At 37.4% G+C, this 26,842-nt stretch overlaps 1 protein-coding gene across 9 annotated transcripts in view; it reads left to right on the top strand.

The window, feature by feature from the left end:
- The window catches only part of PDE4D (phosphodiesterase 4D), a 1,463,941-nt gene extending 1,438,205 nt beyond the window's left edge, over nucleotides 1-25,736 (top strand). For all 9 annotated transcript variants that reach the window (XM_029216627.1, XM_029216626.1, XM_029216629.1 and 6 more), the window contains 9 exons: nucleotides 8,564-8,657; nucleotides 10,028-10,200; nucleotides 10,741-10,839; nucleotides 11,694-11,858; nucleotides 13,120-13,219; nucleotides 17,774-17,928; nucleotides 19,368-19,490; nucleotides 19,969-20,151; nucleotides 20,869-25,736. In XM_029216627.1, coding sequence (XP_029072460.1) covers nucleotides 8,564-8,657; nucleotides 10,028-10,200; nucleotides 10,741-10,839; nucleotides 11,694-11,858; nucleotides 13,120-13,219; nucleotides 17,774-17,928; nucleotides 19,368-19,490; nucleotides 19,969-20,151; nucleotides 20,869-21,282 — 1,506 coding nt within the window. In that variant the 3' untranslated portion in view covers nucleotides 21,283-25,736. The remainder of the gene's footprint in view (nucleotides 1-8,563; nucleotides 8,658-10,027; nucleotides 10,201-10,740; nucleotides 10,840-11,693; nucleotides 11,859-13,119; nucleotides 13,220-17,773; nucleotides 17,929-19,367; nucleotides 19,491-19,968; nucleotides 20,152-20,868) is intronic.
- Nucleotides 25,737-26,842: the final 1,106 nt, after the last annotated feature.

The following is a 26,842-nucleotide window of genomic DNA, read 5'->3' as shown; positions in this document are numbered from 1 at the left end:
TTTGGAGAAGTTGAGGAGAATGAGAGACTAGTGAAAGGGGAGCACCTCTGTATTCTTCCAGAAGCAGTTTTAGTGGAGTATTGGGGGTTTAGCATCTTTCTTTTGTAGAGGATTAAGAGGAATTTAGGAAATGAACACAGTGGGTGTGAACTGCAGCTGAGGACTTTGGCAGCAAAGGACCAATAGAAGCTCAAAGAGGCAGGGATTACCTGGCTGTTTCTGATGAGGGTGTGCTGTCTGAGATGGACATACCTGATGCAGGAAGACTGAGCAGTCACCCGGTCAGCAAGTCATAGACGTGCCGAGCAGTAGGTACAAACTGAGATGGAGGGGAGGTAGAATGGACAGAACTTCATGCTGAAATAGAGTAAAAGCTAGATTCCCCTCATTTCTTATCCATAAGACCTCTTTAGTATAAAAGTTACAGAATAATGCTGTCCCAAACCAAATAAGAAAGATCCTTTTTTCCCAGAGGAATTTAGATTTCTTATTTAGCTCTTCTTGTAAAAGGCCTGATTACTCTTGAGCTCAATCCTGTATTCTTAAGAGCCACTCTATACCTTTACACAATCATAAACATGTTCTCTTCTGATCAAAATATAGATCCCGAAATCTGTACACAGGACACTGCATTCTTTAACCATACACAGTGCATTAGCTTTCAGGGTTTTTTTCTTCCCCCACAATCAGATTTATAATAAATCATCCCCACCCTTAGATTTTTAAGATTGTGGAGCTCAACCATATATAACAATAGAAACAAAAGGAGATGAGAATAGCAATGCCACACAGGTGAGGAAATGTATCACTTCCATTTATGAATTCTGGACATTAAGCGTATTTTATAATTACAGTATGCTGTTATGTTGGACTGAGGAAGGAACTTCAGCTATATCTGTGTTACCGGGGAAACCACTTGTTTTGGATTTGACAGAGGGAGACAATTAAAATGCCTGATTGCCATTTTTAGAGCAGCTTTTATTTTATTTTTTTTTAATTTTTACAGCAGCTTTTATTTTGAAGAGAAATCAGAGAATATTGAAATTCATAGAAATGACTCTGAAAGGATTTGCAGTTCTTATTTAAGAATGAACTATGAATTATGTAGAGTTTTATGGTGGTTATTCATCACTGTGAGAGGGGAAGCCCATTCATCTTTTCATGCGGCAGCCTCAGCTATAGGGATACCATTATTAAATGGCGTTTACCAGAGGTGAGGAGGAAAACCTCCTCCCCAGAGGTTCACCCTTGCCAACCAATCACAGAGCAACCTGGGCCTGGTCCACACCCCCTGCCCTGTTAGACCCAGGGACGCAGTGTGATTGGTGCATAGTTGGGGTTTTATGGGAGGGGTTTCTTGTCACTCTTCCTGGCTTCACTGCAGTTCCTTATTTGGTAGCTTTTGACAGAACTAGTCTTTCTTGCAGCTAAGCATCTTGACATACATTATTCATTAAGCCCTGGAGCTCAGGGAGAGAAAGATGCAGACCCTTAGATCTTTAGATGTTTCTTTATCACATGAATTGTCTTTATTCAGAATAGTGGTTGAATTCTGTTGCATTCTGGAGTTTTACAAATGGAATGCATTCAATGGGAAACCAACTGGATGGGATCTAATGCGAGGCTTTCTTATGTGTACTTAATTACCAAAAATCTTTAAAAACCTACATACTCTGTGCTTGTGGAGATTGTTAAAGTATCAAGGTTTTGAAGATACACATATTTTAGAATTTATTGTCTCTCTATATAATCAATCAAAAATGCCTGAAGCAAACTATTTACTGTCAGTATCTTGGGGCTACATAAAGGTAAGATTTATTTAGCCTTTGTAAACTCCTGATTACTCTGAGTACATAACTAATAATTTTAATAAATTACAATGGAGTTAAGCTTTCTAAGCAATCTTTTATTTTTTCCTTAGATGTAAACTACAGAAGAAATGTGGGTTTTTAGTGGTCAAGATAAGGAGAAATTGTAGAAGTTTTATTAGTTATAATTTGCATGTTAAAATAGCTTTTTAATGTTCAGCGTTTCTTCTGTTTTGTCATGTGGTATAAATTTGAGTTATTCTTTTAAGTATCAAGGTAATTAAATTCATTGGAAATAAATACTTGGGCTAAATTATAACTGGTACATGGGCTCTAATTAGTATGTAGCACTTAAAGTTTATAAAAATTAATTTGTGGCTCTTTCTAAAAATCTGTACTGCTTTTACCTGATGAAGAGTATTTTTTTTTCACCTTTGGATATAAAGCTCTAGATGACATTAAAGTTGACATTACTTGACTTTTCAGGTGATATCTTATTAAAATGAACACTTGATCCTCTATTTGTAAAACTGGAAGATGCAAATTTATATGATACTGCTATTTTTGTTAATCTCAAAAAATGAATTAGTACACTGCCTTTAATAAGATTGTGTTCCTGCTTGGCAAGCTTCTTACACATGCCCTGTGGTAATGCTAACCTGGCGATCCTAGCTGTTTAATAGAAACCTGAAGTAGAAAAACCTTTTTCAGTCCTAAAGGAGGCATCACTTCAGAAATTAGAATTTATTCTGGAATATTTGAACAAATCACAATACACATTTTTAAAGAATCCTTTCCCATTACTTTAAGGACGCTCAGATTGTAATACTTTGCATTTTCTTTGTTTCTTTTTAAAGGAGAATTTCCTCTTTCCTGTGGGATTTACTCGCATTCTAAGCAAACTTATTTCAGTTTTAGTTGTCTGAATAGTCATGATTTTCCACCTCCCTTTAAATCTAGATGGTCCAGATTTTTGTAATTTTCATTATTTGAATTTTGCTAGCCATTTCTTAGTTTAAAATGTTTTTTAAATATAGAAAAATGTGGAGAATAATAAAGAAGCCCCCTCCCTCCAGTCTCCCTAGAAGTCATTTCTAAGCTTTTAGACAGTTCATATATGATAGCTTTTTAAAGGGCTTCACGTTTGTGTTATAATTATGAATAATACCTTCAGGAACCTAAACACAGAATTTTAGTGCTTTTTGAGAAAATGTTTGCTGGAAAGCTTTATGCTTTTAATACCATATTGCTAAAAACACTTAGGAAGGACCAATATAAATGTATTTAGCCTTATTATGTATTTTGAAAGATTTATTTTTATATAGCTAATACAGTATTTATTTTAGCTTTTAATGCTGATATCCACCAAAGTTGTAGTGTATCACAGTGCAGCATATTCAAATGATTTTTAGCAGAATGTTGTGGGGAAAAATAAACATTTACTTAATATTTAAACTTTACCACTTTCTTAATTATATACTAGAGGATATATAAGGTACCCAGTAGCACATTGGCATGAGGGGGAAGTACAGGGATTAAATTTAAGAATACTTTAATTTTGTTTTATTATTTAATTTTGTTTCATGCACAGTCTTAAATATAGAACATAAATTGGAAAACTGGAGTTTAAAAAGCAATATACAGTATTCAGTTCAACTGCACTTTCACTTTCTTTTATGCTTTAAATTTGCTGCATACAGACATTCTGATGCATAATGAGAACAAAGGATTTGAAAGCATTCACTTAGAGATCTTCCTCTGTTTTTCTTTGTTGCAACAATAATTCTACATATTATTTCAGACTATTTAGAGACCAGAAACAATCAGAATAACTCATCAGCCAAAAATATTTAGAGGTCACTTTTAAAGATATCTAAATGCTCAATTAAATTGCTCTGCATTTTGCAACCAGTTCTTTTGAAAAGCCGTTCTGTATTTTGTCACTTATTGAGAACCCATAACAGCGTTCCTGAAAAAGTACATTTTATTACCTTTTCTAATCATTTTCCCCCTCATGGCAATTATATATCATTATCTTAATAAATGGTATGTAGTTATCTTAAAATGAGAGAAATTCCACTTACATTTTAAAATGATTGTTGAATGGTTAAGTTTATTGTTCTTTAGCACATCCTGCTGTGCACTCCAAGACCAAACTGTGAGAGCAACTACCAGTTGAGAAAACTCTGATGGTAATTTTTGTGGTTATTAATTTAGCTTCCCTGGACTGTATGTTTTATATCAATAGCACAAAAAGGAAGCCATATTAATTCCTCTTAGAAAGTGCCCTTGCGTTATAACTTAATTGACTCTCTGGAAATTGTCTTTAGGAAATCTCCCATACTCTTGGGAAAAAGAGGACTGCTTAAAATATTGTGTCATCTAATTATGTTGAAAGGAAATGTTGACTTCCTTGGAGCACCTCACAAGTGGGAGGGAGATAAGTGTGCCATGAAGGGTTTCTCCACCCATGCTTTTGAGTTTGGAACAAAGGCAGAAGGGTAGTCTGGGAATATATGTGTATGAATCAGAAATAATCAGGAGAATATAATCTGTCATTTATCAGTCTGCACAGTAGAATCCTTTCACTGGCATTTTTTTTGCCTCAGTTATCTGTACCAACTGGCTATTTTGATGAGTTGTGTAATCAAACTGACAGGAAAAGACACCTCGTTCTTCATATTCTGACAGATAAATCCAATAATTTGTGTGGCATATCTGCAGATACCAAGCAGTTTTTCTGCTTGGGCGTATGGCATCATATTCCTCCTACCAGGTTGCTTACAAGCTAGAAGGTGTCTCTATAGAAAAACTGGGCTCCTATCTAACTTTTCCAGGGGCACCAACTCCCCCACACCCCACGGAGGTTGCATCGTTTTTTAGTTACATTGAGAGAAATTCACGGAGGGCAGGTGGACAGTGGTTCCTGTATAACACACTGTAGAAATGCTAAGAGTGGCTGATAGCCTTACCTATTCCCCCAGCTTTTAAGAAAGGACTTTGTCATGACCAGGCAGTTCTTAATAGCAACTTTTATCTCATAGCACAGACAATTCAGGTCAAAGAAATATTTCATTAAATATATGTTTAAGATATTTAGCAGACTCTCTTGAATATATTTTGCCCAAAGAGTAGATTTTTTCCAAGAGTAAAATTTCATTCATTAAACAGGATTTACTTACCTTTGTGCCTTATGCGTGGTATTATTGTTATATTTTTGAAGCATGGTGACCATTTCTTATATGACTAATACCCTAATTATTTTTTGGAATTGGTAAGGGAGCTAGATATTTAGATATGTATTTTGTGTGAGCCTAAGTATAGTTAGATCTTCCATCCATTTGCCCTGCAATGATAAAAATCAGCTATCACTATAAAAGGGCCCAGGAAACTGGGAGGTAGAAAGAACTCAATGTTGAGCACCCACTGTGTGCCAGTGCGAGTTAAATAATCTAATACATTCCTGGTTGATCGCCTATAATTTACTTAAGAAAATATTACTTTATAAAAAGATCAGCAGAAAATTTTTTGAACACTATTGGAAATGTCTTCATGAACATTCTTGGAGGGTTCCAAATTTTATGTTTCCCCCAGCGGATCATAATATATAATGCTCAGTGAAAATAAGCAGCAACCCACGTTTCGTACACTACGTGATGCCAGTTTTAAAAATATATATACATCCTTGTGACTTATTTATTTCATAACTGGTTGTTTGTACCTCTTAATCCCCTTCTCTCATTTTGCCTATCCTTACCCTGCCCCCCACTCTGGCAACCACTAGTTTTTCTGTATATGCAAGTCTGTTTCTGTTTTGTTATATTTGATCATTTGTTTTGTTTTTTAGCTTCCACATATAAGTGAAAACATACAGTATTTGTCTTTCTCTGACTTCTTTCATTTAGCATAGCACTCTTCAGGTCCATCCATGTTGTCACAAATGGCAAGATTCCATTCTTTTTTATGGTTGAGTAATATTCCACCGGGTATGTGTGTCTATATATATATATATATATAGAGAGAGAGAGAGAGAGACACACATATATATGATATATATATATATATATATATATATATATATATATCATAAGATGTAATGTACAGCACAGAGAATACAGACAATAAAATTACAATAACTGTATGGTACAGAATCTATAAAATGTTTAGTCACTCTGTTGTGTACCTGAAACTCATATGATATTTTTAAGTCAACTGTACTTCAACAAATATATATATACAAATGAAAAAAAAGGCATAGAAGGAAATATAGCTATTTATATATGGTTATTAGCAGTGGGACAGTGGGGTTGTACATGAGTTCTAATTTTTTCTATATAGCTTTCTAGATTTTTTATATCTCATATGCATTTTATAATCAGAGTAAGTTATAAAAAAAAATACACAAAGAAAGTGAACTTTGTGTTCCTGAGTTTGAGAATAACCTCTCTCAACCTGTAAGTTAAGAGGCATTTCTATTGGTTGTAGCCAGTTCTTCAGTTTTGACTGCAAGAGAATGCTAATATGCATTTCTTGTATTCAAAAGTCTGTTGAGGGCTTCCCTGGTGGCACAGTGGTTGAGAGTCCGCCTGCCGATGCGGGGGACGTGCGTTTGTGCCCCGGTCCGGGAAGATCCCACATGCCGCGGAGCGGCTGGGCCCGTGAGCCATGGCCGTTGAGCCTGTGCGTCCGGAGCCTGTGTTCCGCAACGGGAGAGGCCACACCAGTGAGAGGCCCTCGTACTGCTTAAAAAAAAAAAAAAAAGCCTGTTGAAATTTTTTATTGATCTCTCTCAGTACTTTACAGTGATAAATTCTTATACCTAATCTAGGTGGTCAATAAGATTAACTCTGGAAGCTATTCGCCAAATTATCTTGAATTAGAACACCTTGGTATGAATTATGCAGAGAATCAAGATTTTTTTAAAAATTCTAATAAACTAATTAAATACTGAGTTAGAATTACATTTCAGACATTACTAAACAATGAACTCACTACTCTCTTTTTCTAGACTTAAATGAGGATTTATGGGGAAATTAAAAATTTTAAAGGCTACTAAATATTAGAGTAATATGTGACTTTTTTGGATCAAGTATCTAATAGTTACTGTATGTTAATGTATGTTAAGAGAAATATTAAGGTATATTAAAAGGTCTATTTGGGTTATTTTGGAAGTCAAAGGAAGATACATTAAGAAGCAGTTGAAGTAGTTGAGAAAACCATAATTCAAAAAGAGTCATGTACCACAATGTTCATTGCAGCTCTATTTACAACAGCCAGGACATGGAAGCAACCTAAGTGTCCATGGACAGATGAATTGATAATGAAGATGTGGCACATATATACAGTGGAATATTACTCAGCCATAAAAATAAATGAAGTTATTTGTAGTGAGGTGGATGGACCTAGAGTCTGTCATACAGAGTGAAGTAAGTCAGAAAGAGAAAAATAAATACCATATGCTAACACATATATATGGAATCTAAAAAAAAAAAATGGTTTTGAAGAACCTAGGGGCAGGACAGGAATAAAGACACAGACGTACAGACGTAGAGAATGGACTTGAGGACATGGGAGTGGGGAAGGGTAAGCTGAGACAAAGTGAGAGAGTGGCATGGAGATATATACACTACCAAATATAAAATAGGTAGCTAGTGGGAAGCAGCCGCGTAGCACAGGGAGATCAGCTCCGTGCTTTGTGACCACCTAGAGGGGTGGGATAGGGTGGGTGAGAGGGAGATGCAAGAGAGAGGGGATATGGGGATATATGTATATGTATAGCTGATTCACTTTGTTATAAAGCAGAAACTAACACACCATTGTAAAGCAATTATACTCCAATAAAGATGTTTAAAAAAAAAAAAGAAGCAGTTGATGGATGGAAAAGCATAACATCATGGAGAATTCTGGATTTTGATAACGCCATGTAGTGGTGGTAGATAAATTCCAGGTGGTAGACAAATTTCTTTGGATAAAATAGGCACCGGAGCGCCAGTAAAATAAATTGTGAAGCAGTGAAGTTTCAATTGAACAGGTCAATTTTCAGTTGTTTTTATGGGACTTAGGAAGATTGGTAAATTCTGTGAATGTTTGAGAACCAATAAATCCCTACTTAGAAAAAACTTTACAAAGGAAATATCATATAGTATCTATTCAAATATTTTCTCCATAGTTCTGGGAGAGTACTCAAATACATCTATTCAGTTTTGCTTTGGGGGAAAAGACTACATTTTAACCTCTGACCAGTATACTTACTCATTTCTGCTAATGACAAATTAATTCGTGAAAACATACCATGTTTTGTTGTGTGGCAACCCTTTTGTATGTTTCTAAATTAGTTTTTTTCTCTTCTCTAAATACTAATAATGCATGTTATTTTTTATGCCTTTTTTCCCCTTAATTAATGTCGTCCTTGAGTGTCTCAATCTGTGCTGTCCAATATGGTAGCCCCTAGCTACATGTAACTATTGAAGTTTAAATTAATTAAAATGAAATAAAATCCAGAGTTCAGCTCCTCATTTGCACTAGCCACATTTCAATTGCTTAATAGCCACATATGGCTAGTGGCTCCTGTAATGGATAGCGGAGATTATAGAATTTTTTCATCATTGTAGGAAGTTCTATTGGATGGCACTGATCTAAAGAGTCAGGACAGGTTAAAAATTCTTTGGCATATTTTCTGTATCTTAACATATGCTTATGTTATTTCACTTCAACTTTCCTCTTCTGTTATTTCATTTTATCTTTCTGTTTTTCAGTTTAAAAGGATGCTTAATCGAGAGCTCACCCATCTCTCTGAAATGAGTCGGTCTGGAAATCAAGTGTCAGAGTATATATCAAACACATTCTTAGGTGAGAATAACAATTTAAATGCAATTTTTTTAAAGTTTTTTGCATTGTTTGTTTTTGGAAGCAGACTGGGGTGCAAACTTATTTTGGAAATAAGAGTTAGGAATTCCATTTGTTTTCATTCATCATATTAATAATTTGAGCCTCTAAGCTTTAGAACCTAAGGTGACAAAGGATGTGTTTTATCTTTTTGTTTTATTCAGGACTTCAGGGATTCTCTGAATTAAAGTTGTATATTGTCCGTTTTTCCAAAGTACTCAACTGTAAAATGTATCTTATAGAGAGATCTATTCATGCATTCAACAAATTCTTGTTAAATGCCAGTCATTGCTGGGCACTAGGTATTTAATGATCAATTAGAAATGGTCCCTAAACTCAATGAGTTGATAGTCTAATGGGCACCATGCCTGGTAGACTGGAGAGACAGATAAATATAACACAAGAGCTTAAAAAAAGCTTGCTGATAATAGCTGACAGTATGGTGTACTGGGACACCACTACCCCACCCTCCATCCACAGAAAGAAAATGCAGTAAAGGAAAACCAATAACTTGAACACATCCTTGATCTGAATTTACTTTCAAAACAAAACTGTCGTAATAGCTAATTAGCACATTCACTAAACAGGCATTTATTGAACACACACTCTGTGCAAGGACAAGTTAAAGGAGCTTACTGTCTTGAAATAGTGAATGAGTGTACTGAGACATCTGATGTCTTATTTGAAAACAACAATTAGCTTTTGTGAATCTGATATTTAGTTATCAGATAATATTGGAGTTACTCTGCGCTCCCCATAAAACCTTATTGCATTATTCCCCCATCTCACTATCGTATAGAAAATGTAAACTAGCAGTAGCGATCTAAGTCCTTCACATACGCTGTGTTTGCTCCCACAGAATGACCCATTTCAGTAAGCTGTTAGGTTCACACAGTGCTGTTTTTATATTTGTGCACGAAGTTTCTTCCATTTCAAAGTAGGTATTGAAACTGGAGTTCTTAATTGGCAAGAGCAGTGTTCTCACCACTAAGTGAATTTTAAATAGGAATGAAATCGATGAGCAGTGAAAATAACCAGTGTCTTTTGCCTTCTCCAAGTCTGCTATCGTAAGTTTTTCAAAAGACGTAATCACTGAATACATTTGATGTTAATTATTTAGCAGTGGAATTTATTTGCTTAATTTTGTGTTTGAGAGTATCAAATTAAGTCCACATCGAATTATAAATACTCAACTTCTTTAAAAGGAGTTTTACTTGGAAACATTTCCTAGAATATATACTGATCAATTAAAATCCGCCATTATGCATGTTATAATAAAAAAAAACCCAGGTAGAATTAATAGTAAATGAAGAATTTTTTTTTAAATTTTTAAGATAAGCAACATGAAGTGGAAATTCCTTCTCCAACTCAGAAGGAAAAGGAGAAAAAGAAAAGGCCAATGTCTCAGATCAGTGGGGTCAAGAAATTGATGCACAGCTCCAGCTTGACTAATTCAAGCATCCCAAGGTTTGGGGTCAAAACTGAACAAGAAGACATCCTTGCCAAGGTAAGACGATTTCAAGTATCCTGATCAGAAATATGCAGTGAACTTTGATACCTTCTCTTTTATATAAATGGAAAAGTTTATTAATTTGTGGGAGGTTTTTTTTGGAAGATGGGAAAGCCCTTTATAAAGCTCTTTCTAAATCACTTGGGTTTAGACAGGCAGTTTGGTGTTCTTTATTTTTGCACCTATATTTGATTCTTTGACCTTAAACAATTAAAAAGTCTTTTAGGAGAATAATTAAAGTTTTTGAGAGTAGGTTTTAACTATTGGAGAAATACTTTGAGATCAATATTTCAAGTATGTAAATATGTTTTATTGTCAGAGACATAAGGTTAAGCAACACCATTCAGTTTCTAGTATGCTTAAGCGGATTTGCCTAAAGTTTGCCTGTACTTACATGGTGCATCATTACATTTAAAATGAATTTTTTTTTTAATTTAATGATCTTTTCATTGAAGTCAGTAATTTTTAAATGATTGTGTTCGTTGTTTCCTGTTCTACTTCTGCAATCAGATTTGTTCTATCTTTCGTTAACCCCAGGAACTAGAAGATGTGAACAAATGGGGTCTTCACGTTTTCAGAATAGCAGAGTTGTCTGGGAACCGGCCTTTGACTGTTATCATGCACACCATTTTTCAGGTAATGCAGTTAAGTTCTATCACCTCTCTTTTATTTGGTGTCATAACGTCCAGTCTGTGAATTGTGCCTGCATTTTATCTTCTTCACTACTTACCCTCTTTGACTTATTTTGATAACTTTTTTCAAAATAAGAATACAGAAAGGTTAGCTTGTGGGTAAAACACAAATCCATTGTGTTATTTTTTCCATTGAAGAAAAAGATGTGATGTGGGCAAATTAAAGCACTTCATTAAAATAAGAGTTTAAAAATCATCCACGTGATCCTGACTTGCATAGAGAATGGAGTGCTAACTTTACAAATTGAATAAGCCCTTTGCTGACTAATCTTAGTATGTAATTTCTTCAGTCACTGTCTTGTGGACTGCTCTCTCCTTCACATCGGTTTCTCATTCTTGTCAAGTTTTTGCCCCAGTTCAGTGTTAGGATTTATATGAGAAGTTGCAGCTATAGACACTCTGGTACATGGAAGGGCAGCTCCAACCCTCGAGAGGATATTGTGTCTCACTTGTTTTGATCCAGCATCCTTGTCATTGGTGTTGTACTGAAGCTGCCTTCAGGATCCCGGGACACAGATACTTTGATAGTTGGCAGCTCATTCCTGACACCATATAACTTGAGAAAAGCATTGCTGGGCTCCAGAAGGACAAGTCGACTCTGGTTTTGTCCCTGAAGTCGCTGGATCATTCCCAAGGGTTTTCATTGTCTTCACTAGACATTGAGAGAGTGCTACTCCCATTTCTGGGTTATCCATAGGCGACACTGGGGGTGATATTTTGTTGTTGTTGTTGTTAACATACTGTATGGAAAATCTTTTCTATAAGGACAAAATGTTAAGAGAATTTCTTCTCCCGCAGGAACGGGATTTATTAAAAACATTTAAAATTCCAGTGGACACTTTAATTACATACCTAATGACCCTGGAAGATCATTACCACGCTGATGTGGCCTACCACAATAATATTCACGCTGCAGACGTCGTCCAGTCAACACACGTGCTGTTATCTACACCTGCTTTGGAGGTAAACCTGCTTTCTAAACCTTTGAAAACACTAACTTGCCACTCATAATGGTTTCTTCAACTTTTATACTGAAGGGTGCACAGGGCAAACAATAATCGACTTCACTAGAAATATTATTGAGTTATGGGAGCGAAATGTCATTGTGGTAAATAAACAGTTGAGTCTTTGATGAATTTTGTCTGTGATAATTAATCAAAGATTTAGGGGGCTTCCCTGGTGGCACAGTGGTTGAGAGTCCGCCTGCCGACGTAGGGGACACGGGTTCGTGCCCCCGTCCAGGAAGATCCCACATGCCGCGGAGCGGCTGGGCCCGTGAGCCATGGCCATTGAGCCTGCGCGTCCGGAGCGTGTGCTCCGCAACGGGAGAGGCCACAGCAGTGAGAGGCCCACATACCGCAAAAAAAAAAAAAAAAAAAAAAAAAAAAAAAATTCAGGGATTCCTGTGTTTTATGATACTGCTTCTTTGAAATGATCTAGTGGACATTCCACAAAGCAAATCTGGCTTCCTCAGTTTTCAGTTAGTGTGGGGTTTTTTGGGAATTTAGCCTGAGGATTTTTTCAGTTATAGTTCAAAGATGATTATTTTATAAAATATCAATACTAGCAATGCATTGGTATTTTTCATAGAACTTATTAGAAGGAAACACATCTTTAATGTTACCAGATCCTATGAAGTTGTTCCATTAAATGTTTAGTAAAGCAATTTGAGTTCCTTCATTGTTTGGGAGAGTGATTCTCTTTGCTAATATATTTTATAGTTCGGATTGTTTCATTATAAAACTGTTAATACGTCATCGTTTGAGTGAAGAGTTCTCAGCTGGGGGTGATTTTCCCTTTTACTCGTACTCCTCCCTTCCCCCAGGGACATTTGGCAATATGTGGAGACATTTTTAGCTGTCACAACTCGGGGGTACATGCTACTGGTATCTCATGGGTAGAGGCCAGGGATCCTACTAAAAATCCTGTAATTCACAGGATGGCCTCCCATAACGAACAATTATCCGGCCCCGAATGTCAGTTTTGCTGAGATTGAGAGTCCCTGTTTAGAATGGAAGAAAGGAAAATAATTGCTCATGTCATTAATTTTATGCACATTTTCAGAATATCCTTAAACATCATCTTAAATACTTTTAAAATAAGCTATTATTTTCTATAAAAAATTTGTAGATGCTCATTTTTTAATATTTAAAAAAAATATAACCATTGGAAAAGGTTTGATCATGAGTTATAATAAAATCAGATATTGTCTGGATTTTTTCAGGCTGTGTTTACAGATTTAGAGATTCTTGCAGCAATTTTTGCCAGTGCAATACATGATGTAGATCATCCTGGTGTGTCCAATCAGTTTCTGATCAATACAAGTAAGTAAAGCATACTTATTTTTGCAGAAAAAATGTTCCTTTGTACATTTTAGAATGACTGAGAGTCTTTATAGAATGACTGAGAGTCTTTATGTTTCCAGAGCCATAATGTTCTCTTGAGATGTGCGGATAGGCGTTTCAGTGATAGCATATGTTAGTGTAGTCTAGCTCTAAAAATTATATTCATATCCCATGAGGCATATGATGTTTGAAAAACATGCATTCCAGTACTTCTCTAGAAATAATATATTACCATATTAGTAGACAAGGGCAATCAAAAGTGAAAGTTTGCCGAAAGATGTCGAGAGTTAGATTGCCCCTAAAGTTTCAAATAAAAGAAGTTATCAGAATAAATGTTAAATTTGTCATTTTCTGTAGGTTGTCATTTAATCCTCTCCAGAGGCTGTAACTCCTCTTTCCCTCTCCACCACCATGCCCTGCCCTGTTCTTTCCTTTTTATTTTATTTTTTTATTAGAAATATCTCCTTTATTTTATTTTTTTTAAATTTATTATTATTTTTTTAAATTTCTCGCCGCAGCATGCAGGATCTTAGTTCCCTGACCAGGGATTGAACCCCTGCCCCCTACCAGTGGAAGCGTGGCGTCTTAACCACTGGACCACCAGGGAAGTCCTTGTTCTTTCCTTTTTAAATCTCCTGCTGAGGGCAGTAGGAACTTCTCTTTTGACTAACTATCTCTTTTTATTTAATATTTTTTTAACCATTAATTTTTTCTCACTGGTGACATTTCATAAAATAAGTCATCACTGAATTTGGAAATATAAAGAATAGTAGACTCTTCAGTGTGCGACACCTCTGACACAGCTGCATAGAAAACCTCTGTAGGGAATGTTAGTGGTGCTTGAGCTAGGCTTTTGCAAAGAGGTTAAGCTTTACAGAAATTCTGTTCTTTCTGTACTTGAAGTTAACTGGTAAATAATTTACGTGTACCATTCATTATTAAGTTCCCTCACACCGTGGTAGATTAACATTATAAAGTCAGTTTTATATGTGAAAAAATAAAGTTCAAAGTTGTTAATGTTTTTCATATCTGTTAAGGGTTTGCCTTTCCTCTTTGCCGTGAGTTGTGGATAATAGTCTCCTCGTGCCCCATAGCAATCTAGCTCCAGTAGCATCTGTGCCTTCACCATTCATTCACAACACAGCCAGATTTAAAGAGAGAATTTAAGTATAGCCTTGTTTTGAGAGATTTAACTCAGATCTTTTGGATTATTTACCTATTTGTATATTTTTAATAGCCTCTGGACTGCCCTGTAACAAAATGCACTTTAGTAACTCACTCATGTATAGGAGGATTGAAAGTCATGGATTTCCAAAAATGTGTGGATAGTCAGTACATTTTAGAAGTCTGGTTTATGAACTTATTTATCTAGGATTAGACAGGATAACATTTCATGTTTCAGCCACCTTATGAGAACCTATAATGGGGTGCTTTCAGGAGTCACCAAAACATTACTATATATTGACACATAAATATTTATATACATTAGAGGCAGCTACATGAGTTTACATTGTATCATTGGTTAGGGTCGACTGTGTCCTTTCTGTAAAGAACAGGAAGTTCATATAGTAAAAGGTACACTGCCAATTTTTTATTATCCTGGCTTGATTCATTTTTTTGATTCTTATGTATGTCTTGATATGTTCTTAATTTTATAGATTTTTAACAAATACATATAAATTTTGTTTTAATTTTTGCCATTAAGAAAGGTGTGCATTTTTTCTTTAAATTAATAATACCAAAATCAGACCTATGTGTTTTCTTTGCATCCTATTATATATAATATTGTATGTTCCCATATTATAACATTAGAATTAAGAATAGAGAACAGAGTAAAACAACTGATAATAAAGTCACTGTCTTCCAAGTACTCCGATAAATTTTTCACGAAAAATGAGGACCAACTCTATTATTCTTTCTTGTGGACCCTCTAAGGGCAAATCGGCTTAGGCTGGCATCAGAGTACCCGTGGAGTCTGCAGTTTAAACTAGCAAGGCCTCAGTCCACAGATGAATCTGATGCCCTTTAAAGTTTGAGAGCCACTGAGAATAGATACTGGAGACACGTATGGGGTAATTATGCATACAGGACAGTGGCCAAGGGTGTCTGTTTATTAAGGTCATTTTGCTGATGATCTGCCTGAGGTGGAAGGGTAACTGACCATGTTTCTGGAAGCATTTTGTTATTCAGTGATGTTGTGCAGATCTCCTTTCCGTGGGGCCTCAGCAGCCCAGGGTAGTCAACAGCTTTGGATTGCTGATGTTTTCTTGACGGTGGGGTGTGATGAGGCTGTGTTATACCTGAAAGAGTGAATGAGCATCATCACCTGGTAGATGAAAGTTATCCCAGGGTTGATCAGAACCGCAGGGCATTATGAGAATTACTGCCTTAGTTAGCTGTTAACTAGGGATCAAGCCAGCAATCATTTTATTTCAGGACTCAGAAGAGGCTTAGTAGCCAGTAACACAAGTAAGTTTTAGCTTCACAGTATACTCTAAGGGAGTCCCTCTAATAACTTGCAAACTTGTAATAAATAGCCTTATGAAATACCCTATCAGAATTATGTGATTATTTTTAGCTTACAGTAAACCCTTTTTTATAGACGTTAAATTTGTGCTTTCTCTTTCTTTTGGGGATTGTTTGAGCATCAGTAGCTCAGGCTAGCACACTCTCGGCTCTTAGCCTGGAGCTGGTGCTGCCAACCTGTTCAAGCCAAAGGCTGAATCTGTGTTTCTTGTAATAAAGACTTGGAATCATCAGATCAGACTTCCTGTAGATGGGAGGTCACCTGTCCTATTTTAAGGGAGGCTGCATGGCTCGCCGTGGTGGAGGGGCACTGGGGCTCACCTGGCTGATTCCTAGGCCAGAGACACCTCTGCTTCTTAGTTGTGGTGACAGTTTTCATTAATCATTCTGCTTGTATTAGTTTTAGGCACCAGATGATTTGCTGTTAATGACACGTACACTCCTTGTAAACATGCTGCAGGTTTTGAGTCAGTTAAGCTTTTATATATGATGTAGGGGAATGGGGGACTCTGAATAGGATGTAAAGAAGTGGAAATTCCAGGTGAGAAGCTGCATAAGTCTTTTTCAAGGACAATACTATGTAAATAAATCCATAAAATGTAAATAGCATCATGAAATATTGAATAGAACACGTTAGGGGAGATTTATCTTAAAAAAAGCATTGCACATAACAGCATTATTTTCTGAAACAGTTAAGCAGCGTCAGAACATATGTAGCAGTAAATTTTACTTGGAAAACGAATACTTTCTGTTTATAGCAAAGATGCCTGGGTTTGGGGGGAAAAGATCTCCTCACACATTTGAACACAGTAGTCGTGTTCAAAGCATATGACTTTTGAGATTCAAGAGCAGAGGCATTTCACTGTATGAAGGTGGAGCTGGACCTAGCGACAGTACACACACTTTATTTCACTGATCTCATTTTAAAATAAGCTTTCCACAGCTATATTTGTAGCTTATAAATAGAATGTTATTTTTCTGTATAAACCTAAAATCATAGGATTTCAGTCAAAATATTCTTGAACCCCTCTCGTCCTCCCTAGCTTCTTTAAAATAGTCATTGAATAGTATTGGATATTTCTTTATTAGAAAAGAATATATATTTTCCACACATGAGTCAGAAGAAAGATCGAATACGTATGCTTTTAGTCTTTACAGTGACTTAAGTGGCAACAGAATGAAGCACCCGTCAGTTTTTTTTAATGACTACCTTATAGGTCTGAGTCTGCTATTTATAGGAACTAGGAAAGAGGCAGGATTTGTCACTACCTAAAATAGGTCCAGGACAATTGTGGGGGAATGGCAGAATCTTCACTCTGGAGAAATGTAGGCAGCTAAACACCCGTCTCTGTGTGAAGCCCTGAACATGCAGCTGGGACGGGCAATATACATGTGTATAGTGACTGCCAAGATACTTGGAAAAGGAAATGGAAAAATGAATAAAGCTTTGCCTTTCAAAGCTATACTATGAACCAAATAAGCACAAACATGAACAAATCTGATATTGTTCATGTGTTCCAAGCTGTTCTTGTTCCTTCTCAGAGTACGAATAATCCTAAATCACATGATCTTTACATTGTATACAGTGTTGGGTAGGTGGTCCACAGTTGTCAGGATACAACATTCTATGCTCTGGACATGTTGTAAATGTTAGGGATAATGTCTTCTTCTGCTGAGCTTACGGAGCTGCCTCTGGCAGATCCGGAGAGGAGGTTCAAGGTAATCTGGCCTAACTCTTCTTTCCCTTTATAGTGGAGGAAGCTGAAGCCACAGGGTGAACTGACTTGCCGTGTGCCAAGAGCATTAGAATACACTCCCAAGATTCCAGGGATCTTTCTGTGGTTACATTAACTAGCAGACTTTCTCCTGGGTGTTGTCATGTAATGGGAATGCGAGCAGAGACGTTTAGGGGAAATTGCTTCCTAAACCCAAAATATCTCAGAATATGAAGAATAAGATAAACTTAGCATAAATGGCTTTGCTAACCTTCTGTCTCTTTCTTTCAAGACTCTGAACTTGCCTTGATGTACAATGATTCTTCTGTCCTGGAGAACCATCATTTGGCCGTGGGCTTTAAGTTGCTTCAGGAAGAAAACTGCGACATTTTCCAGAATTTGACCAAAAAGCAAAGACAGTCATTAAGGAAGATGGTCATTGATATTGTAAGTAACTGATAAAAGCAAAAAGAGAACTGTGATGCATGGTGTTTTTAAAAAGAAAAAAGAATGAGATGACTATCAGGGAAAGTATCATGTATATTTCAGGATAATGCTGCCTTGTTTGTCCCAGAGGCTGGCCCTGCTGCTGGCAATGATGCTCTACTGCTAACAGTCTGGGGCTAAGAATAATGACAGCTTACCCTCATTCTAGGTTTATTTTCTGAACTCCTGCTGTCTGGTGGCAGACAGAGATGGCTAACAAAAGCACAGGGAGCTGGCTAAAAAAATGGACTTTTTCCATTCAAAAACTGGAAAAAAAATCTCTGTCAGCGCAAGTGCCATGTAGAAACATGCATGACATTAGTCTTTTCTCTGTGCAGGTTTTTCACAGTGATTATGAGACACACGAATATCTCTGGTTGTCAAAAACTTAATCTGTTAAGCTTTGTACATACAAAGAAAGGCAGGTATTATCTGGTTTGGATAAGCAGAAAATTGACCAGAATATTGTTTCTGAAGTACTCTGTAAGCAACCTTGACTCACTCCATCGTAGTCCAGTAACCACTTTCTAGCACAAGGGATAGAAAAACTTCAAAACGTGCAATGGGGCTTCCCTGGTGGCGCAGTGGTTGAGAGTCTGCCTGCCGATGCAGGGGACACGGGTTCGTGCCCCGGTCCAGGGAAGATCCCACATGCCGCGGAGTGGCTGGGCCTGTGAGCCATGGCCACTGAGCCTGCGCGTCCCGAGCCTGTGCTCCGCAACGGGAGAGGCCACAACAGTGAGAGGCCCGCGCGTACCGCAAAAGCAAACAAACAGACAAACAAAACGTACGATGATGTCTTATCTATGGAAATATCCCTTTCTATCACTATGAAAGTGGCTGCCAGTGCCTACTGTTTCTGTATATTGCACACATGTATCTGGGCTTCCAGGGAAGTTGATAGCAAAGGGGAGAAGACTCTGCCCCAAGAAGCAGTAAAGGATTCCCACACATAGCTATTAGACAACAGAGTGGTTCTCCATTTCTTCTCACGTTCTCCATGATATTTTTATGTGCAAATTCTGATTTTTTTTCCCCTGGACGTTTTTTACTTATTAAAATACTCTTTGTTGGGACTTCCCTGGCGGTCCAGTGGTTAAGACTTCGTGCTTCCACTACAGGACACACGGGTTCGATCCCTGGTCAGGGAACTAAGATCCCACATGCCAAGAGGTGTGGCTAAAAAAAAAGAAAAGAAAAGAAATATCTCTACTGTATAGCATGGAGATCTCTACTCTCAATGCTCCATAATGACCTGTATGGGAAAAGAATCTAAAAAATAAAGAGTGGATATATGTATTGTATAACTGATTTACTTTGCTGTACGTGTGAAACTAACACAACATTGTAAATCAACTATACTGCAATAAAAATTTTTTTAAAATACTCTGTCTTTTAAGGTACTTGCAACAGACATGTCAAAGCACATGAATCTGCTGGCTGATTTGAAAACTATGGTTGAAACTAAGAAAGTGACAAGTTCTGGAGTTCTTCTTCTTGATAATTATTCTGATAGGATTCAGGTAAAGCATTCGAATGTGCTGTGTCTGAGTGTGTGTGTGTGTACACGTGTCTGTGTGTCTAGCTTAGATAAGATTTATGTCTCCTTTTCTCCAACTTATAATTTTAGTAGCTATAAGCAGGATTTTTATCCAAATTCTTAATCTTGAGAATTAACCAGATAAAATCCTGTTCGCCTTTTCAAGTGGAAATGCGTTAAAAAAAAAAAAAAGTAACATCCTACAAAACCAACCACTTAAGCAGCTCTGAATTTAATCAACCATGCACATGAACAGTTTCTCTTATGATACTTAGATGCAGTAGAAGTGGCATAATTTGGGACTATTAATACAGGTGTGAACTTCACACAGACACACCATGGTCGAGCTGTCTGGCACGACTCTTACACTACATGTATTTTTAAGTGTCACAGTCATCTGATGTGAATTTCTAGTAAAAATGGAGCAGGTGCTAAATAGAGAAGGCATTGATCTGTTTTAGGTCCTTCAGAACATGGTGCATTGTGCCGACCTGAGCAACCCAACCAAGCCCCTCCAGCTATACCGCCAGTGGACGGACCGCATCATGGAGGAGTTCTTCCGCCAAGGGGACCGAGAGAGGGAGCGGGGCATGGAGATAAGCCCCATGTGTGACAAGCACAATGCCTCTGTGGAAAAATCACAGGTGATGCCTTAAGCATAAAGCTTTCAGAGAGAACACAACTACACGGAACATTTGGTTACGCCGTATGCATGTCACACAGTATTTTATTGGGTTTTCTTAATTACTTTCTTTTGTCAAGCTCAATGTCCACCTTAGTGTTTGCAAAGCCAAAACATTCTTTGATTCTTAGAATTTATATTCATATAGTCATATATACGTTCATAGGACAGTATATTCATTCATCATGACTATATGTATATAGTATATTCATATGTGTAGAATTATTTCAGCTATCTCAATTCATAAGTGAATAAAGTTATATGAATCCATATAGAGTACATGGCATTATTTCAGCTCTGTGGATTTACCTACGAATGGGCTATTCTAAAATAAAGTCCCAGCCTCAAGCCAAGTCCTGCCATGTAAACAACTGGAGGTTTTTTTTACATCACAGACTCTTGGACTCAGAGTTCGAGAAGCTAGTTTTTACCAGCTAGTAACGACATTTTTTTATTGGTCTGCTACCTAAAATAATGACTGTTTTACCAAACTAAGGTTAGTAGTCTTCAGCTCAGTGTTATACTTGCAGAGCATATTATATTTTATGTATTTTTCTGTAAATTCTATATATCATATATAAAAATTTAATTCAACATATCAATTAGTTACATTTGAGGGGGCTCGTTAACCTCTTCCATTGTTTCTTAGTCCCAATCGGCTTTGTTTTTTTTTAATCAGGTGGGCTTCATAGACTACATTGTTCATCCTCTCTGGGAGACGTGGGCAGACCTGGTCCATCCTGACGCCCAGGACATTTTGGACACTTTGGAGGACAATCGTGAGTGGTACCAGAGCACGATTCCTCAGAGCCCCTCCCCGGCACCGGATGACCAGGAGGAGGGCCGGCAGGGTCAAACCGAGAAGTTCCAGTTTGAACTGACTTTAGAGGAGGACGGCGAGTCAGACACCGAAAAGGACAGTGGGAGTCAAGTGGAAGAAGACACTAGCTGCAGTGACTCCAAGACGCTCTGCACTCAAGACTCGGAGTCCACCGAAATCCCCCTGGACGAGCAGGCGGAAGAGGAAGCCGTGGGAGAGGAGGAGAGCCAGCCCGAGGCCTGTGCCATCGGAGATCACTCGCCCGACACATAACAGGGCAGAGACTTCCATGCCTTCTGTTTGTGTTTTTTGTTTTTTTAAGTAGAAACATTGTTTCCAAAGTGCATGTCACATGCCACAACTACGGTCACACCTCACTGTCATCTGCCAGGACGTTTGCGGAACAAAACTGACCTTGACGACTCAGTCTAGCGCTCAGGAATATCGTCACCAGTTTTTTCACCTCCATGTCATCAGAACGAGGGGGACATCTCCACGAACGGCAGTGTCCGAAGACTGCAGCTCGGTCGAGCTGAAGAAGCAGAGAAAATCAACTCCAAAGTGTTTTCTAGGGAGTGTGGCTCATCAGGCAGCCCAAAAGTTGAGATGATTTGGGGGTTCTTTTCCTTTTTATTTGTTTGCAATATTTTCAGCAGAAAGAAGGCATTACGTGGACGGAGTGAAGCAACACATGGGTCAGGAACAGGACACATTGTGAAGCTGTTACCAGGAAGAAGATGAGCCACAGAAATTGCATAATTTTCTAATTTCAAGTCTTCCTGATACCTGACTGAACAGTGTGGTTCAGTGAGCTGCACTGACCTCTACATTTTGTATGATATGTAAAACAGATTTTTTGTAGAGCTTACTTTTATTATTAAATGTATTGAGGTATTATATTTAAAAAACTATGTTCAGAACTTCATCTGCCACTGGTTATTTTTTTTCTAAGGAGTAACTTGCAAGTTTTCAGTACAAATCTGTGCTACACTGGATAAACCTAATTTACAAATTTTACTTGCACCTTAGACTTCATAGCAATTAACTGATTTGTAGTGACCCATTGTTTTATATACCAATGACTTCCATATTTTAAAAACAAAAATTGACTTTATGTTGCAGGAAACCCTTTTTGTAGGTCTTCATTTACTGGCTTTTCGTTTCACTCCTTTCAGACACGCAGAGTTGCTCCCCACTTACATTTCTCTTCACCGTGTGCAAAGTGAATACTCGTTCCATAGTACTTTGATGTGCATTCTGTCTAATGTGTCTCAAGCCTCATGGACACTCAGTTATCAGTTGGTGTTTTCTGAAGCAAGTGAGAGATATATAAATACCCAGTAGCTAAAATGGTCAGTCTTTTTTAGATATTTTTCTACTTAGCGTCTTCTGAGAACATTTTGCTGTGGCGATAGACCCTCATTTCACAAGTGCATGTCTTTGTAATAACCCACACATTTCATGCTCGTTTTTGTTTTCACAGTCATAGTAAGAACTTTTCCCCCTTGTGCTGCTTCATTATCAGTGTGTGTTTGAACCTCTGTCCACATTCACTGCGTGGGGGTCTTATCAAATATATCACCACCATGCTGACTGATGCAAAGAACAGGTAGTCAAGTTAGAGTTAGCATTCTTTTCTGCCATGAGGTCATATATAATGACTAGCTTTTACTTTTGATTTACAAAGAAACGTTAACAGCTAGCTAGGTAATTTTTTAACAATATTAGCAGAATATATTAATGAAGACCAGTACAATGAATGCTCTTTTGTTTCTCTGATTTCACCATGGGATTAAGAACTGTATGAGGAATATTCCTGAGAAGTGATTTTAAGTGTAGCAATGACTCTTCCTTAAAGGACAGCCATGTAACATGTAGCACTTGATTTATCAGTTATCATGGATCCATAAGTATGTCTTGTGGAGAAGAACTTCTTTAAATACACTGACAGAAAGAAGTTGATGATGCCCCTGGCACCAGAGATTTGGCAATATAATGCCGTTTTAAAATACTGGGCTGGGTAAGAAGATTCTGCATAAGTCAAATATTAGAGATCGCTGTTGGCTAAATTTAGCATCAAGAAATGTATTACAATTTTAGAGATTGATTCCGAGTATTTGTGTTCAGTTGGCATCTTGGGGCATTTATTTAGTTTGGACTTCCTTCCCACTTCAGCTCTTAATAAAGTGTTTACCGTCTCTGTGAAGAGTTTGGAGCCCGAATAATCATTTTTTAGAGCGACATCCAAGAACCCAAGTAGAGGCTAAAGGAGTATCAGACCAAATGGAAAATAAATAAAACACTAAATAAAATTGTAACCCTGAAAAACATTTATATTGGGGATGTCAAAAGAAGCCATCTGGGGACTAATCACTAAGTTAGCAGCCAGGGAAATGACCCAAGCTGAAGATAGCTAGTTTAATCCCCTGAGATCCACTGATGCTTAGAAATTTGGATAGAAAAATTATGTAGCTCCGATCTTTCACACAGAGCACAGGATAGGAATTGACCAATTAATTATCAGATTTCCACCCTCCTTCCCCTGTAAGAACCAGACTTTCAAAGAAAGTCTTATGTTTGGCAAGTGGTTTCACAAGAATATTTGGAAACTTGTTTCCATTTTAATTTTATTTGTCCCTGATGGAGGTTTAGAGGAAAAGGCAAAGAATCTAGTGTTTATTCCTTTCTCCAAAATATTCTCATTCCATCCCCTCCCTAATGCTTGGTATTTCCCCCACAGAGTGCCTAGAATCTTAATAATGAAAAAAAAAATTAAAACAGCAATATGTCACAAACAAATCCAGACCTGAAAAGATTTATAACTGCACTAAAAAAGAGAGGCTTTTTTTTTTTTCAGTTTGTTGGGTTTTAATGGTCACGTTGTAAAGATATCCACTGATGGACAATCAAATTGTAGAAGAGACATAATATCCAAAAGATAGGGACTAGTGCACTATACAATATACGTCTCCTCTCCCTTCCCTTTTGCCAAAGTGTGCTTCAGAATTATACACCGCTTTAAAAAGAATGTCCTTTTACAAGTGACTTTACATTTCCTAAAATGCCATAAGAAAATGCAATATCTGGGTACTGTACGGGGGAGAAAATGTCCAAGTTTGCATAAAACCAGTACATTTCAGCTTGCAAGTTACTGAACACAATAATGCTGTTTCAATTTTCTTTTACGTCACTTAAAATTCACAAGAAAATAATGTAGATAGAACAAATTGCAGACAAGGAAAAAAAAACTTGAATGAAGTGGATTTTACAGAAAGCTTTATGATACTCTTTGAATGCATTATTTATTTTTTGTGCCATGCATTTTTTTCTCACCAAATGACCTTACCGGTAATACAGTCTTGTTTGTCTGTTTACAACCATGTATTTATTGTAATGTACATACTGTAATGTTAATTGTAAATTATCAGTTCTTATTAAAACATCATCCCGCAATGGGATGGTGTTGATATATTTGGAAACTCTTGGTGAGAGAATGGTGTGTATACATACTCCTTGTACATTTTCTTTTCTTCTATAAAATAGTCTTGTCACCTTAGAGCTTGTTTATGGAAGATTCAAGGAAACTATAAAATACATAAAGGTATATAAAATTAAGAAAACATAGCTGCAGGTCTTTGGTCCCAGGGCTGTGCCTTAACTTTAATCAATATTTTCTTCTGTTTTGCTGCCTTTGAAAGTTAGGTAGTGGTGGGGCTAGGGCTGGGCATTTCACATCTGAGCTTTGATCTGTTGGATTTCTGGCAACAGCTGGATTTTACAGAAACACAGACAACCTCTGGAGCATTCTTAGACCCTTTTGAGAGACAAGCCCTTAGGTACTTTTTGCCATGAAGCAGCATGGCATATACGTTGGTGATTTTTCCCTATCAGATACTAACTGAGCTACGTTAGTTAGTTACATTTGATTTTTTATTTTCAAACACTACTGGGAAGATATATTCTTGTCCAGTGATTATAAAAAGTCTTTTTTGGCTTCTAGAGCACATGGGCAAACGAATTTGATTTGAAATTAGAGCCGTAGGTCACGTGTGTTAGTAATTTATTCCTTGGCTTCCTGTCATGTTAAGGAAATATATAATGTGAAAAAGGTCATGTTTTTAACCCTTCAACTAAGATGAACCAAATTTCCTTACGTATGTAAATCCATGTATTTAAACACAAAGTTTTATATGATGCCAATTCGCACGGCATAATGGATTCACCATTCTCTAGAATCTGTTTCAGCAAAACTTGCATTGCTTTAGAATTTTTAAATTCAACCTTGCACAGCTCCTAAAAGCTATGAAAAATTCCCAGTGGCCCAGCCCTCAGGATGTGTGACTTAGTGAAAGGAGAGATTCTTTTTCTAGAAAAAATGAGCCTCCTTGTATTTTCTTTCTTTCTTTCTTTCTTTTTTTTTTTTTTTTGACACAAACTGTAGATTTTAGCAGCCCTGGCCCAAAGGAATTTGATTACTTTTGTTTTAAACAGTACAACGGGGACACTATAATTACAAAAAAACATCCTTACTGATTTTAGTTGTTTTTAATTTGATTTCTTTGGATATGTTTTCAGAGTGGTAAATTTTGTGTGAGCATTACAAATGATGATTCTTTTAGTGGTTTCATAGCCTCTCTTACAGCCCATGGGGATAGTACTGTACATCAATACCTTCATATGAAATTTTTATATGCAATGGAAATAAAAGCATGGGTTGATTCTGCCTATTTAATGACTCGATCTTTTACAAATAAAAGGTTATTCATTTTAACTTGTAGTTCAGTCAGCACAGGTGTCCGAGGGCCATGAAGATTGTTAAGGTGGGATAGAGGAGGATAGTGACGTCATACATTACTATTGATAGTCACAGTCCAATGAAACCAAATTATGTAGATTAATCTTGCTACAGAAAAAAAATGCCAAAATTATGTAAATGGCCTACAACATTAAGCACAGTGTTTTGTAAACAACCTTGGGAAGGGGACTTCTCTAATTGAGTATGCTGGCATCCTGAAAGTTATTCAGATACTCCACAGTTATTTGTTGGGTTCCTACTCTGCAGACTACAAGGTTGTGAGGATTCATCAGGGAACGAGACATAATTTCTGCTTTTGTGAGCTTACGGTCTAGAAGAGACAAAGGTATTAAACCATCCTATACACAGCATTGTAAGTGTCCTCAGTACAGCAAAGAAGCTCAGGTGCTGCAATTGAGCAGGAACCTGACCTTGGTCTCTTCTGGAGGGCCAGAGAAGGCTTTCTTCGGGAAGCGATTTGGGGCTGAGCTCTGAAGGATCGTGAGAGGTAACTTGGCAAAAAGCAAGAGCTGACACAAAGAGGAGGATCCAGACAGAGAAAACATTTGCAAAAGTCCTGAGGTGCAGATGAGCTCCAGACCTCTGGAGAAATGGAAGGAAAACACTCCTGTTCCATCACTCGTTACTCCCTCACCCTGCTTTCTTTCCTCTATAACACTTATCGCAAATTGACATATGCATCTGTTTGTTTATTGTCCGTCTCTCCCACCAGAACATAGCTTCACGAGAGTAGAGTCTTTGCTCACCAGTGTATCCCGCACACCTAAAACGATGCACAGTAGGTGTTTAATATTCGTTGAATAGGGACTTCCCTGGTGGTGCAGTGGTTAAGAATCTGCCTGCCAATGCAGGGGACATGGGTTCGAGCCCCGGTCCAGGAAGATCCTACGTGCTGCGGAGCAACTAAGCCTGTGCGCTGAGCCTGCACTCTACAGCCCACGAGCCACAACTACTGAGGCCACGTGCCACAACTACTGAAGCCCGTGTGCCTAGAGCCCGTGCTCCACAACAAGAGAA

Source organism: Monodon monoceros, unplaced genomic scaffold (genome assembly GCF_005190385.1).
Source record: "Monodon monoceros isolate NGI ecotype Baffin Bay Population unplaced genomic scaffold, NGI_Narwhal_1 Super_Scaffold_12, whole genome shotgun sequence".
Classification (NCBI taxonomy): Eukaryota; Metazoa; Chordata; class Mammalia; order Artiodactyla; family Monodontidae; genus Monodon; species Monodon monoceros.
The sequence above is the reverse complement of the archived record's forward strand: the minus strand, read 5'-3'. Positions and strand labels throughout refer to the sequence as shown.